Source organism: Rhipicephalus microplus, chromosome 8 (genome assembly GCF_043290135.1).
Source record: "Rhipicephalus microplus isolate Deutch F79 chromosome 8, USDA_Rmic, whole genome shotgun sequence".
Lineage (NCBI taxonomy): Eukaryota > Metazoa > Arthropoda > Arachnida > Ixodida > Ixodidae > Rhipicephalus > Rhipicephalus microplus.
In genome coordinates, this window is record NC_134707.1 from 20,827,115 (window position 1) to 20,842,713 (window position 15,599).

Genomic DNA, 15,599 nt, shown 5'->3' on the forward strand with positions numbered 1-15,599 from the left:
TGGAGAAGGGGGTAAGGGAAATAAAGGATGAGAGAAAAGAGACGTTGTAAAAAAAGGCGAGAGAAGGTCATCAGACAATCCACGACGCTGTTTACAGTCTGTCTCTAGGCACATCAAGTGAAATACACATGTAGATAATGGGAATCCATCTGTTCCCAAAAGAAGAACTGGTCTGAAACTGCATGACATGAAAAAAAAAAAGCGAAACACTTTTCGTGGCCTTCAGTAGATGCCAAGAACAAGAAAACACTATTGGCAGCCCAGAATAGTGCGCTTTTTTCAGAAAAAAAAAAACACTCGCTCTTCAAATCGAGTAATCGCCAATACAAGCATACGACGAAGGACGGCACCAAGATGACGTTAATTCTATCGCGAAATATTGCTACAGCGCACATTCAAATAATTTTACACTTATTTTACAAGCTAATTCATGCCCAAATAAAGTGTTTCAATTTATATGTGTCCAATAGAACGTTCACTTTTATATACTGATGATATTCAGCTATGGATATCTTAGCCACAACATAGATTTTTGGTAGTAAGAGGAGATGACCACACTGGTACATACTTGTTGGAGCAACCTTACTTATTGTCAAAAGAAAAAAAAGTTCGTTTGTAACAGTTTCTGTTAAAGTGAAATGGATTATTTTAGAAAAAAAGTAGCCTCATATGTTTACTTAGGACAGGTAGTAACCGTGGAGCCAAACCAAGCGAATAACTTAACCAGAAAAATAAGTATGCCTTCCATACTTATTCTTCTAGTGATTACCATCGGCAAGCTTCGCAAATCATGAATGGCAATCTACCACTAACCCTCAAACGAAATGTGCGTAACAGCTGCATTCTGCTGGTACTTACCTACGAAGTAGAAACCTGGAGGCTTACAAAGAGAGCTCAACTTAAATTGAGGTCGAGCTATGGAAAGGAGAATGATAGCTGTAATTTTAAGACACAAGAATAGAGATTTATATTCAAGGTTTGACGTCGCAAAACCACCATAAGATTATGAGGGACACCGTAGTAGAGGGCTCGGGAAATTTTGACCACCTGGGGTTCTTTAACGTGCACCCAATTTTGAGAACACGGGCCTACAGCATTTTCGCCTTCATTGAAAGTGCAGCCGCCGAAGCCGGAATTCAATCCCGTGACCTGCTGGTCAGCAGCCGAGTACCTCAGCCCCTAGACCACCGCAGCGGGGTGACAACAAGAGAGCAGAGTAGATCAGGGAAAAAACGGAGGTTAAGGATATCATAGTTGAAATCAAGAAGAGGAAATGGACATGGGCCGGTAACGTAGCACGTAAGCAGAAAAACCACTGGTCGTTAGGGTAACACACTGGATTTGCAGTGAATGCACACGGCTTAAGGGGAGACAGAAGGTTTGATGGGTCGATGAGATCAAAGAGTTCGCAGTTATAACGTGGAACCAGAAAGCACAAGAACGGTTTAATTGGCGTACCATAGGAGGGTCCTTTGCCCTGCGATGGGCGTAGTTAGGCTGATTACGATGGTGATGTTGATGATGAGGGAGCATGGGCCCTTTCTTGCATCTTGTGCAAGTTGGGGCATGATCGTGGATTTGTAAGTTAATAATCGTATTTCGGGTTATAAATGAAACGTTCTTTGGAGACACGTCACCTAAAACGGGAAAAAAGTATTTTTTTACGAATATTGTTTAAGCTGTCGCGCTTGGCATGAGTGTGTGGTTGCAATGGGCGACTTTGTTAGCTGAAGCTAACACTAGAGCCCGCTACACGACAGAGGAGTGACAGCTCTTGCTCTCGTAGCAAAACTGACAACCGCTCCCTCTATCCCAGCACTGGTTTAGCTTTTCTAGGGAAACCAGAACCTACCTACACCTATTATTGGGGAAAAATGGCAATGACGGCAAACACTGATGCGGAAAGTAGAGTTATTACAGGAATACTACGGAAATGTCACTTGCGCAACCGGAAAGAAATGATAAAGTGAACACTGACGCTAAGATATTACCTTCTTTTTTGTAAGGATATGACCCGTCCACAACATGCGCCTTCACAGTTGCACTCGGCAGCGTTCAGCGGAAAATTGATTTTATTTCCATTTTCCTATGAATACCTACCACCTGCCCATTTTCCAGAATTTTTTGTAATATGAAGCTTCCACACAATGAAAAACAATGTCTTGTACGTTTTATGTCCATTGTGTTCAAGTTTAGGCATTCTCAGGCAATAGGCAGGAAACACAGCATTCTACAGCACACCCGCATTGTGTTACTTGGATAAGTTGCATCGGTCATGCAATGGCAGAAAGGCGATAAGAAATATTACTTGATGCTCTTCGAGTATTGTGCCCAGACAGCTAAGGTTTCAACACAAGTGTCCAGTGAATAACATGATTGTTCGTGAAAGGGACCACTAAATTTGACTATCTGACCTGTCTTCGGGAAGTGGTTGAAGGAAGTCGCAAGGAAATGGTTAAACGACTGGTGCCGTTGATTACGCTTCTTATTCTATTGGTGGCCGCGAAAGAAAATGAAGGTAGGTGTTGCTTATGTACTTTTGTGATACATTCTACAATTAGGCAAATTAAGTATAACCTTTCTGCTTTTCAAAGGGGGGGGGGTTGAGGGCAAGCACTTAAAGTATCACCTAGCTAAAATCTAAGAACGACCTAGAGGTAACCAAGAAAGAGAGGGGGAGAGAAGCAATGGTAGAGAAGGAAAGGCAGGGAGGTTGACCAGTCGATTATAAACAGTTTGCTACCATTTGCGTCTAACTACGAACCAGATGTCTCATCAGAATTGTCAAGTTCAGCTGTTTCAAGCCATGCGCCGCTTGTACCTTTCAATGCAAATATAAGAAGAGAGTGATGCCTTAATGATACAGAACATAGTCGCATCACTTGGTTAGCCTTCATGCTCTAATTCAGACAATGACAGAAACTTGCCGCGAACGTGCGTAAACAGGTGAAGACAGCGCAAGCATCCTGAACCATGTGCTCAAGCTCTCTAGACAGATGTGATGTGAGACTGTATGAATGCTTGAACGTTGTCACTAATGAATCTATATTAAAATTGTCATAGATACACGCTTTGCAAACGCTCCAACGTCAAAAAAGTGTGATTGCTGTGTTGTCCTTCATTTATCAGTTTGGAAATTTCGGAAAACTTACAGACAGAAATCGAGAAGAAACTTCAAGCTGCGCAAAAGAAAGATATGTTTGCTGATTTTTTTCCGCTTTTGTTTATCTTTTGCACCAGTTTCTCATTCCTTACGACTTTGCAGGAAACAATGAATCGGAAGAAGACATATTGGAGGCAATTGGAAGCGCCGCAGCAACCCTCGGACATCATGGTATTTATTTCTTTAAGATCCGGTGAAGCGCACATTTGAGAACTTTTTTTGCAGTTTTTAGGATACCTAAAGAATGTCTCCTTTCTGAGCGTAATATTGTTCATCCTACGAAAACAGTGGAATTTTTCTTAAAAGGCCTTAGTCTTCATTTTCAAGCCTAGTACTCTATTATAGGCAGACATCACAAAACACGGACGCCAAAAAAAAAAAAAAAATCTGAATGTGTTTAGAAAGCTCGAGAATGAGCTCTCGGAGAACAATTCTTTAGGCGAGTTGATTGAAACTTGGCTATAACACGCCATGACCAAGCAGTGGAGAAAATGCACAAAACGAGGTTACAAGACTCCTGATCTCTCCTTTTTTCGCGTTCTTTATCACACTGCGTTGATATATATATATATATATATATATATATATATATATATATATATATATATATATATATATATATATATATATATATATATATATATACTCTCAACTCACGAATAATGCGTGAGTTGAGGGTAAATGTCGCATTTTGCTGTACTTGCGAGCTAACTATATAAGTAATAGGTACCCTATTACACCACATGGCAATCAGTTGACGAGCATTGGATAGACAAGGGGGTCGAAGACCTAAATTTTGCGTGAGTAGTAGCCGTGTATTGCACTGTTTATGTTTAAAAGAGAGTAAAGCTGTACCACACGAGGATTTTAAAAAGGCTGTGTTGATGGAGCCACATTCCTAGAACAAAATTATATTGTTGAAACTGAGTAAGCCAAGATGTAAAATGTCACTCAGGAACAAAACCTCAATAATTGAATTGCAAGTGCTTATTGTGAGTGGTGAAGGCATAATGCCAATATACATTTTAAAATGAGTAACTTCAACTTTCGAGGCCGTTCAGACTGTGTATTGATTCTGCTAGGCTTAACAAACGCGAAAACCACCGTAATATATTTAAAGTATTTTGAAACTAATTAAAAACGAGGACTTGTGTTGAAAAGATACGAAACAAAAAACTATAAATATTTTACATAAAAACTATGAAAAATACCATTCTAATATAAATTGTCACAAAATACAATGTAGCAGTTCTTGAAACAACAAATTCAAGTATGAGAATAAGCTTTGAATCTTTCTCGAAGTATTTGGAGGACTATGAGTTGGATACCGTTAGCATAAATTAGGTTATTTTCGATCGGTACACTGTTTTCATGACATAAAAAAACCAGAGGGTTAAATATTTCCAATTAGTTTTTTCTTCCTGAGTTTGCACCGTCAACTAATAGCGTTTCTTTTGTGCAACTACTCGAACTTAGTTTTAGCGACATTGAAGCTTTGCTCGGGAACCGTGAGAAAAGTACAGCTACTGGTTCTGATTATATTTCTGAAAGATTTCTGAAGTAGTATGCGTATCCCACTTTACTTGATCTCCATCAAATATTTCAATAATCGTTACGCACGGGTCCGTTGCCTGAAGATTGGAAATTACCAAATGCAGCCCCGATGCACAACCTAGGTTTGAAGAGAGGCGTTATTAATTACAGACATATTTCACTGATATCGATATCGTGTATAATTATTCAGGGCAGAAGATTGTAATGAAGCATTTATTAAACTACGAACAATTAACGAAGTCTCAACATCGTTTTAGTAAAGACTTTTTCAGGTACGACATGACTTCTAGAGTTTCAAATTGACACAGTGTCTACAATTTGATTAGGTGGGCAACTGAAATGTAATTTTCTGAACATTTTGAAAGCTTTCAAACTTTTTTTAGTCCTCCGCTCATTGAAAAATCGCGAATGTTTATTATAGATGCCACAACTCTCAAGTGGAACGAAAACTACACCATGAAATTAAGTGGCATTTTCTTGAGGTCATCTCAGACGTCCCCCCAAAAATATGTGTTGGATCGACTGTTACTTGTAATATTTAATAAGGACATTATGTAGACATCAGGTTCACTATACGCTTTTCCGTTGATGATTGCGTTATCTATTGATAATTCAGAATGAACAGAATGGCCTTGATTTACAGGTTGATCTTGAACGTATTCATCATTGCAGTCATCACTGGCAAATGAATTCAAACACGGGTACGAGCACCAATGTGTAGTAGATAAGGACAAAAATAATTGATAAGAATTGCTATTCAATGAAAAATACTTTAATAATAGATTTGCATCGAAATATTTGGGAGTTCAACTCACACACGTCCTGTATATATCACAATGGAACACGAACTTTTGGAGTAATCACGCGTAGTGAAGCATCCACAGCCAGCACGCGTCAGAATATGTGATTATCATGTAGGCTCCGTGGTTGAAAGCCGGTAACTCTCTATTAAAAGGCACACGTTACTGCGCCTATTCCCTTAAGGCAGCGTAGTGGGTGCATAGCAAATTGGAACAGGCTTCATATGCTAAGTGTTCGAAGTACACACTACGAACAAGATGTTGCTATCACGTTCAATTCCTAAAGGAGAAGCTTTAGGGTCACATAATTTCTAACATTATATTCAGTGTAGATTCTATTCGGTTGAATGCATGTCTTACAGTGCACGTTATTGACGTTAATTCTTATTTACCCCAACGATTTCGGTCTTCAGCAGCCAACCATACACAGTAATCAGAAAAAGCGCTATTGCTGAACGTCAGATCATGAAATATCTTTTTCTAAAAATGTAATGAACCCCCAAATCGCAACGAGCAACTACAAAATTTCTAAAGTGACTCGGTAACCAAAACGAAGCTCTAACTTGTTTATTATTATCAGAACTGGCAATTTTGAATTCATTACAAGCACAATTCATTATTGAACTAGAAAAATTCAAAACAGAGCAGCAGTGTTTTTCTAGGCTAGCTATGGAAAATGTCGCTGCTGTACCGAAATGAAAAATGAGTTAAACTGGAAATCTCTGTTTTCTGTAGTTCACCCAGATTAGATAACTAACCGCACAGGTCTAAATAATCACATACCAGGCCAGGACACCTGCTCACAAATTCCTTTTTGTTAGTACTATGAACCATTGGAGTAGTCTGACATCTGAAGAAGTGCATGGATAAAATTAAACGGGGTTAAAATTTGAACGCTTTGCTGTAAAATATCTAGGAAGAGAGTGGGTGTTCATGAATAAACAATAAATTAGGAAAATGATCCTCACGTTACGGTTGCATCAACAGTAAAAAGTGTGCGGTTGTTTACATAAGTAAAGACTGACAAATTTTTTTTTCTTGGGCTGTCATGGATGATCTCTTTAGTTCACAGATTCTTCAGTGCATTTGTACGAGGAATAGAGAAGGAGCTTGCTGAGCGCCGGCGCAAACATAATGAAGAAGGAGATACTTCTAAAGGTTTGTAACCTTGGGATTATTTTTTACTTGGAAAGAGAAAAATTTTATATGCTCGAAGACTTACATCGTTCAGATCTTAATTGAACAAAACATACAGGAATAGTAATTAACACGTGAACTAACAGCATAATTGCACGAAATCACAAGAAATAATTGACCGTTTACTTATTATCTGAAAAACTATTTTGTCACTGGCCACCAGGTGCGGGATCCACCCCCTCCAGCAAAGGAGAGGAGCAAACACCCTCTAACAGCTCCGATAGTAACCAAGAAGGAAGCCAAAACTCAAGTTGGTACTTTCTGTTACTTTTGTACACCAATAAATGGTTTTTGCAGCAGAGTTAGCAATCCGAGATAACACCCTTCAGTTAGAAACTTGGTTGTATATTCCACTTAGAAGTTTGTTGGTCACATTTATTTGATTCCTGACTCTAAGCTGTAGAGCCTATGCGAGACTGAGTGTTCAAGCAGAGAGAGAAGTGCACAGAGAAGCCCAAGCATCGAGACCAGATTTCAGCTTTTAGATTATTGATGACTGTGTTCAGCGGTAACTAAATGAGTTGATTATGTAGTGCTTTGGCTGCCATATTATTTCTATTTTGCAATTAGGCAAAGTGCTAAATAACCTGTACTTTGAAACATTGATATTTAAGTGAACATGTGCTTTGATGAGTTATACGTTCCCAAACAAAACCACTGCAAACTCTCAGTCACCCCGGAAATATTTTACTTGATCAAAATATATCTTTCTTTGAAGTTCACGGTGACTAACTGTATGTAAAACACACCTAATAATCTGTAAAAAATAGAGTGAACACAACTGCCAGCACATTGCATTACTTATAGTATATAAAAACATTATATATGACAAGTGAACAAGAGTTGAAAAAAGGAAACAGCGGCACTTTGCAATGACTTGCCTAATGCTTCCACATTGAAGCACGGGGTGCTTATGCGAGAGTACTTTCACTGTGCGTACAGCACGGTTGCTCTTGATTGGTGGCATTAGAGAGGTGTTCATATGCAGCACGTTTTGTAATTTACGTGCTGCACCTAACATTGTTCTCAAACTCCTTAAAACTGTTCATATTCTGCAATGGGCTTGCTAATATCCAATTATTGTGCTTGTCGAGCAATTCAGATGAATGTTCAGACACGCAGAATGTGGCCCACGTAATACAGTGCACCATGGCTTGCGTCACCATATTGGTGATTGCGCAAAGAATTCGCAAAGAAGGGTGATGTAGACTGTCCATGTCACGTAACCTTCAAGAACTCCATAAAGGCAGCACACGCAGAGTCCTTGAAACGCGCCACTACTTGATTTCGATGAAAGGTGTTAGGAGTTGCAGCTTTCTAGAGGTTCTGGAAAAGCGTGGCACTTGTCAAAATCTCGATGTCATTAGGCAAGGGAAATAATACAAATATATATACTTCAGTGAAGAAACCGCAAACATGTGAGCCACTCCACGTATTGTATAGCCATGGGCGTGGTAAAGGATTGGGCCACGCAATACCCGATACGAGGTCCTGAATAAAGCATGTACAAAAGAAGGCGAATTGTTGAAGGGGCTAGTTTTGTTGTTGGACATAACAAATGAAGCCAACTGTCAGTTTAGCCAAGGAAAGCATTAGAATCATTAGTTGTTGTTCTCGAAAAGTTGTATAGTGATAGCAAACGAAAATGAAATAACGTTTACCGCTGGTGGGATCAGAGCCGATAACAATCAAAGTACGCATCCGACGCCTTACCAACTGAAAGACTACGCAATGCACAGATGCCACCAGTGAAGAGTGCCCCTTTTAGTCCAATTTAGTTCTTCTCAATGGGTCAAAACCGTTAAGCTACAGCTAAAAACCGAGGAATAAAGTCCGCTAGGCTTTCCTTAGCATATTACTGCGTTGGTTCCATTCGCTGTGAAGAACACATGAAAAACATAAAGCAACATTACTGTTTTTCATACCACTTATGAGCTCCCATATTACATCTATTTTAACACCCTCCACATCTATTTTAAAACCTTGTCGTTCACTGGGCAATCGCCGGCGTTCTGGGACTGTAAAAATCGCGATCATTATCTTTACAGTTTCTTTTTCATGTAGATAACATACACCGACAGTGACATCTCTAGACCACAAGTCAATGACTGATTTTTCTCACACTAACCTATTACTGATGACAAGACGCCTTTGATAAAGACAAGTCGCCTATCGCAATTTCACTAGGCCTGTATTGGACGTCTTCTTGTTTATATGACTTCGTAGAGCCCTATCCTGAGTGGGGTTTCAGCTATTAATGAAAACTCAGGTTTTCTTTGCTTTAGCATGTACTCGTGACTGAATTATAAGCTATCGGTAGGTTGTAAGGCTCTCATTGTACTGCTCATTGCTCATATTCGAATGTCTAGTACTTGGGAAATTATATATGCGAGAATGTCGGAATAGCATACGACAGTACGCTACACCGACAGAAGCTAAAATGCTGTTTTTAGCAAACGTCGTTAAGCAACATGGTCGTTGAAGGTGTGTACATTAAAAACAGGAGTCAGTATACGTAAGCAACTTACTGAAATTAAATTTCGTATATTGTGTCACTTGTTTCATTCTTGGAAAGTCCTGCATTTATAATTAATTTTTGCCACAGCATCCTCGCAGCAAGATCCGCAAGAGCCACAAGAGTTGCAACTGCCACAAGAGCCGCAACAGCTGCAAAAAACTTTGCCTTTGCTGCCAAAACTACTATGAACATTGGTTGTATTTTCAGCAATCAAAAGCAGTTCTGTGCAGAATACTACGATCACCAGCCGCACCAAGGAATAAAGTTTTACAAGGCGTTGTGCTTCACTCTATATTTATAATATATCGGTGTGAGATTTACCGGCTATATTAAAAAGTTACAGATATCATTTTTGCACGTGAATTAAATTGAGGAATAATATTGTATTATATAATTTAAGGTAACTACAGCGCATGCAGTTCATTAGTAACCGCAACGATAAATTCTTGACAGAACTTTCAGAACACTTAAGTGTATTCTGCCATGAAGTGGTCTAGGGGAGAATAGATAGGCTTTTATTCAAAATGAGATGAAAAATTTTATTTTAAAGAGCACCTACAAGAAGGTGGCCCCACTGTTTTGTGCCGTGCTATCTGCATAGTAGACCAGCTTACGCGGCTCTTACCCTTTGCGGTGGTCAGCGCATTCGACTAGGTGAACTGTGGTAAAGAAAAATTACACCTGAAATAACGCAGCAAAAGTGGTTGGATAGCGAAGCTGTGGACGATATCAAGACCGGTTGCCCATAGTGACGTCTCTTGAATGATTGTCCGCATTCGAATCTTGCAGAAGCGAGATAGGTGTCTGATCTTCACCGAAAGCGATGGCCAAATGCGTCTGCTTTTGCGGACCAACCACGCATGTTTCATGGTACAAAATCATCTGACTCCACGTGTTTATAGGCAGGACGGGTTGCTTTGGACAACACCTCCTTTATTTAATTATATGCCAGTGCAAACGGGAGCCGTCGGTCCACTTTAGTTCAGGGAGTGGTCGCGATGTGTCGCTACATGATGGGTCGTGCCGCTCACGCCACACATGCTTCTGGGTACTTTGCCATGAAGACGAAATAGACGTGTTTCCTACTTCGAACTCATACGTCTGTCAGATTTGTTCCTTCGTGCTGCTTCTTTGTGGCTTGAGACAATGCCACCACCGCGGCACAGAGCGTAGCATGCAGAAGCGTTGCAAAGACGCTTCCCCATTAGTTGCCTGCATAATGCCACGAACTAGCGACACGATATACCAAAACACCATATCTTTGAAAGAGCCAGCGTGACTGCCAATATTGTGAACAGCAGGAATGCAAGACGCTGCCCCACGGATGTGTACATAACTGAACAAAAAATTGCTCCATATGATTTCCATCTTGAGGCACTGCATGAGGGGTTACTCTCCTTCAGGACCGCAAAGCACACGTGAATACTAGGTGATGGGAGAGAACAGGAAAAGGCTCGATGAAATGGTGGTGAACAGCTCAATCGTGCACATATGATTGGCATTGACATGTTAAAGGAGGCGTTGGTTTGGGTCGTCCAAGACGTCGATGCCTATCATCTGCTCGACCTTGTTTTCGTCTATCTTCCTTTTCTCAGGGAGGAGTTCGAAAGTCTGTGGTCTGAAGCCAATGTCGTTAAACTTGTAAAGTTGAAGCCTGGAAGAGCTTCTATCAAAGCGCCGCTAAAACACATAAAGTTCATAGGCGAGACAGCAATTTCTTTTTGACCTTTACTACCATTCCTACAAGCGTTAATTTTCCACTACTCCATGCCCCTTGTTCTTTCAGAGAACATGTTGAATGCAAAAATAAACATTGGACGAGTAAAGATACTGATCTTTTCGAATACGCGTTGCTGTGTCCGCTTGCGCTGTCGCAAACGCAGAAAACCAAGTGAAATCAGTTTATTCCGGACATAGTTACGCCAGTCAAGGCAAACCGGGCGCGAGGCTATGCGGCAAAGCCGGGTAGATGAAAGTTCACAGCAGATACCCCTCGTATATCGATTAATCAAGAGCTTACTTCACCACGATGTCACTTGGTTAAGCAGCAGGCGTCCCGAATAGGGCCGAAAAAAGGGGAAACACCGGTACAGAAAACGCTCTTGCTCTTATATGTGGGCTGGTTTAGGGGCCATTTTCCGTTCAGAATATGCGCCCTTGAAACGGCTGCGTGATAACTTCGTACGTTCAGCTCTTATAATACGCTGAGTGCACACGAGGAACGTCATTGAGATTGTCTGTTGCATTTCAAATTTCGCATTTTAAATGAAGCGTCGGAGCAATATGCCATCCTTTTTTTTCTTCAAGCACAACGGGCCAAAAGCCAAGTGATAACTGTTTATTTCTCCCAGCTGGGAACGAGTTATCATTTATTTTTGTGCGGGTTTGTATGACCTTTGATAACATACAGACATTAACGCGTGACTTATAAGAATACATGACAAAGTTAGACATTTAAACCACGAACAGGAAGCTTTTGCCTAAATTATACGTAATAAACACATCGCCTCACGTAAGATTTCCCTGCTCGTTCTCTGTATCAAAGCAATCATCACTACCAGGCATGTCAACGTTTCACGGATGATTTAGCACGGAATCATTTAGCATGATTAGCACCATTCGCTATGTGGATATGGAAATCATTAAATTTACTACTTATTTGCATAGAAAAGCACGCGAAGTAACCTCCTTGAATTGGTCGCGATTGAAAGTAAATTGACATGGTTATTGATTTCTTCTTATGTTAATATTTATGATTCGCGGTACGAACGTCGAGCATGGAGGACGCTGCCGTAAGCCTAATGCATGATACAGCAAGTGAAGTACTATGGCTGCAGTAGCAGGACGTGAACAAGAATGACAGAAAAAATATCGAGGTAGGGGACGAAAACTGAATTGTTCAGAGGGCAGTTCAGAAGTGATTAACTGTTTAGCGGGTCAGTGTGACTGCCATTGGTATAATTGGTTGCGCAAGCCTTTTTACTGCAAAACATTTCGGATAGATGTCCTGATCTTGCGAAGCACAGAAATACGTGAGCTACCGTACGTTTGGTTCTCACAAGCGCGGAAACAAATATTTGCCCTTTTAAAGAAGAAAACGCCGAAAGATCACCAATGTTACTTATTACATGAAGAAATAAACATTCAAGTTTCATCTTCCAGCTTATGGAAGACACGTATGCAAGACCAGCAGAATCCACCACCTCTTCAAGCACAACCTTCATTCATATTACTATTCACCTCAAGGACATTTATGACGACGTAGACATTATACCGGACTAGTACTCCCCTTAGGCGTGGTGTCTGGACTCCCCCCAGTTCTTGCATAGCACAATGTGTAGAACTCCCGATGTGAAGAACTCAAGCCGTGTTAGCGACTGAGTTTTGGGGACGAAGCTCCTCAAGGCGTGGGTCTGTACATCCCCCGATGTTGTACGTGCCACCAGTGGCATATATCCAATTTAGAGCGGGTATGTGCCACAGGAGATACGAGATTGGAGATGGCAGTACTTGGAGTGTTCACTAGATGGACGCATGGATGGACGGACAGACAGAGTAGCAGACGCATGAACGGACGCGCGGAGCGGATATGTGCCACAGGGGATGCAAGATGCGAGATGGCTGTACTTGGAGTATTTCTTAGATGAACGCATGGATGGACGGATGGACAGATTGACGCACGAACGGACAGACAGACGGACGGACGCATGGATGAACGGAAGCAAGAACGAATGGGCAGACGGTAGCATGGACGGGTTGATGAAGGCTTCGCCACACTCATCATCATTCACTCCGTGGATATGCTATGATTTTTCCTTAGCGACCCTCATCACTCATTACCGCCAAGTGATTGTACTTTTATTTGCTCCTTTTTTGTCTTTATTACGCATATACTTTACTAAATAACAAGAAAAAAATTCCAGCGTTGTGTAGCGATAACGTGTCGGGCTCGCAAACTAATGTGTGTCTAGAGGTCGTGGGTTCGAGTCGCAAGGGCGATTTTTTTTCAAGTTTTTTTGGCGTAGTGCTCATATTTAGCTACCATTACGATCTGCGCGCGAGGAATGCTGTCAAAAACAATCATAAAGCCCAGTTATAAGCCAAGTTCTGCCTTGTTTTCTTGATGCTTACTAACACTCCTTTGGGTGAGGTGATACTCTACTTCAAGCAGTGTTATGTTACTCTGTTCATTTGGAATACTTTGACCTTTTCTTGGGGAATCACTATACTCTGTTGAAACAGAGGTTATTTACACTTGTGAAGAGATCGAAATATGGGACAAGAAAATACTCTCCCAAAAGAAATTTCCCCGCACAGTTTAAGTTCTTAGAGTGTATAAGCCATCACAACCATGATAACGCTGATGACGATGATGATCACGGACAAAGACTGGTTTGTGGGGTATGTGATGTCTCGGTATGCTCTACGATGCATTTCGTATGACTGAATACAACCAATAACAACCAGGGGAACATAGACAAACATCGTATTTGCCAACCTCAGGCTGGATTCGGTACTGCAAAGCAGTAATATTGAAGGCAAAACAAAAGTCACAACTTAACACAGCATCCCAGGTACGACAAATAAACATTGCAGAAAACTGTACATCACTTCGCATTCATTTACATGCGTGAGTGGTGAATGTCACGAGGAATTTACAGTAATACCGAATCATCCCACTGCTTTGCTTACAGATCATAATTCACTTCGGAGATGTGCCGTCATATTCTGTTAAAGCTATCGATTAAATCAATACCTGCATACTTTAAATACTTTTCGGCTAGCTAAAATATATACCGTGATAGAAACACTTTTCCTGTATCTGCTTTGCGAGATTTACTGTTTGAACTATGACAATGCATTTCATCCGGAGTAGTCAGGCAGAACTAGCATTTGCCGAAATTTTTTCACCAAGTGCTGAGCCGAGTGCGACGTGCTGGTTCGACTTCTCCGTATGAATTGAGTAGTTGCGTGGACACAGTGCGCGCTGAGTACCCTGGCGTGTGAAGGGTAGCTCGTGGTGTGACTTGACGTCACGTTAAAACTCGGACATCCATTTCATAGACGCAAAGGGCACGTTACAATGCCTATTTCATACCAGCGAGCTACTGTGGGAGTAACTTATATGGACTTCACCATGCATGGTACTCTTTTGTTCAGGGGTGCTGACAGCTGCGCCTACTCAGGCGGGATCGACCTCGGTCGCATTTTGATGGCAACAACGTCGAGAAATTCTGTACCTTTTTCTTGCTAGCGTATGCTTAGGAAGCAGTGTTAGCGAAATTATCTAGAGGCCTCAACATAGTCATACTATTACGCCTACAGTAGACCGCCAAAGACAGAAAAGGCAACTTATTAGGTCGTGAGAGTGAGCTCACAAGCGGCCAACTAGTTAGAGATCTTCCTGATTCTCCTCTTCCTTTCCAACTCAGAGCGGAAAGCGTGTAGACCGTAGTCTTTGCTGTCTTCGTCCACGTGCGCAACAATAATATGTTTCTGTCACCCTGCATCTAGCAATAATGAAACTTACAGAGGCAATGTGAATCAGCTAGAAGACAGTTGGGTAGCACATGTCATTAAAACTTATTTGTCGAGAGACTGGAAAACATGTAAGCTGCAGCAAGATTCTGGAGCTGTGTAAACGCTACTGCATCTACTTTAACGGGTCATAGCATTGCCTTTCTGTGACAGATATAGCTTGCTCTTGGCATCTCTGCAGATTTTAAGGAGACATGTGATGCAGTATTTTCGCAGCAGTTATAGAAACCACGCAGGATCATTTTCGCCGTCCCCGCCTTCATTGCCGAGAAAGTCGGTAAAACGTCTAAGGACAACGACAGTGCCTGTGCGTCGTATATTATATGCGGGAGTGAAAACATGCATAGACTGCGGTGTATTGTGGCTAAAGAGAAGATGAAACATTCAGGCGAACATATATCGTTCAATTTCATAGAAGGTACTCAAGTAATGAAAAAGGGGGGTTCTCGGTTGCTTCTTTCAAGTAAAGCTTCCTAATTTGAGCCGTTAAAAGAGATCACACGAGTTCTTTCTTGATAGAAATCCGCAAACAGTTCGCCTTTCTACATGCTCTCTATTCGCGTCACTCAGTTTACGGTGGCGCGACAGACAGAAAGATGCTCACTTCGCTCACTGCAGTGGCCAGCTACTTTTGTGCCAGCTTTTTGTTGAGTCAGGCCAGGTGAGGTAAGGGACTCGATTGTTAGCCATACTTCATATACCTTTCGAATTTGTTGCTCTCCCATTCATTGTTTCGTCTTTGCTATGAAACTGGGGTTTTCTTTTTATACAATCATGTTCTATGTGGAATGAAACTACAGAATTCAAACATAAAAGTATTGTTTTTCGT

The 15,599-nt window shown here is 41.1% G+C and overlaps 1 protein-coding gene across 1 annotated transcript; it reads left to right on the forward strand.

Annotated features, from left to right (window-relative positions):
- The first annotated feature begins 2,318 nt into the window (after positions 1 to 2,318).
- Positions 2,319 to 9,519, forward strand: LOC119165732 (uncharacterized). The gene is made up of 5 exons (XM_037417816.2): positions 2,319 to 2,518; positions 3,266 to 3,334; positions 6,583 to 6,675; positions 6,878 to 6,964; positions 9,320 to 9,519. The coding sequence occupies exons 1-5, from the start codon at positions 2,452 to 2,454 to the stop codon at positions 9,418 to 9,420; spliced, it is 417 nt and encodes a 138-aa protein (XP_037273713.2). The 5' UTR covers positions 2,319 to 2,451; the 3' UTR covers positions 9,421 to 9,519.
- Positions 9,520 to 15,599: the final 6,080 nt, after the last annotated feature.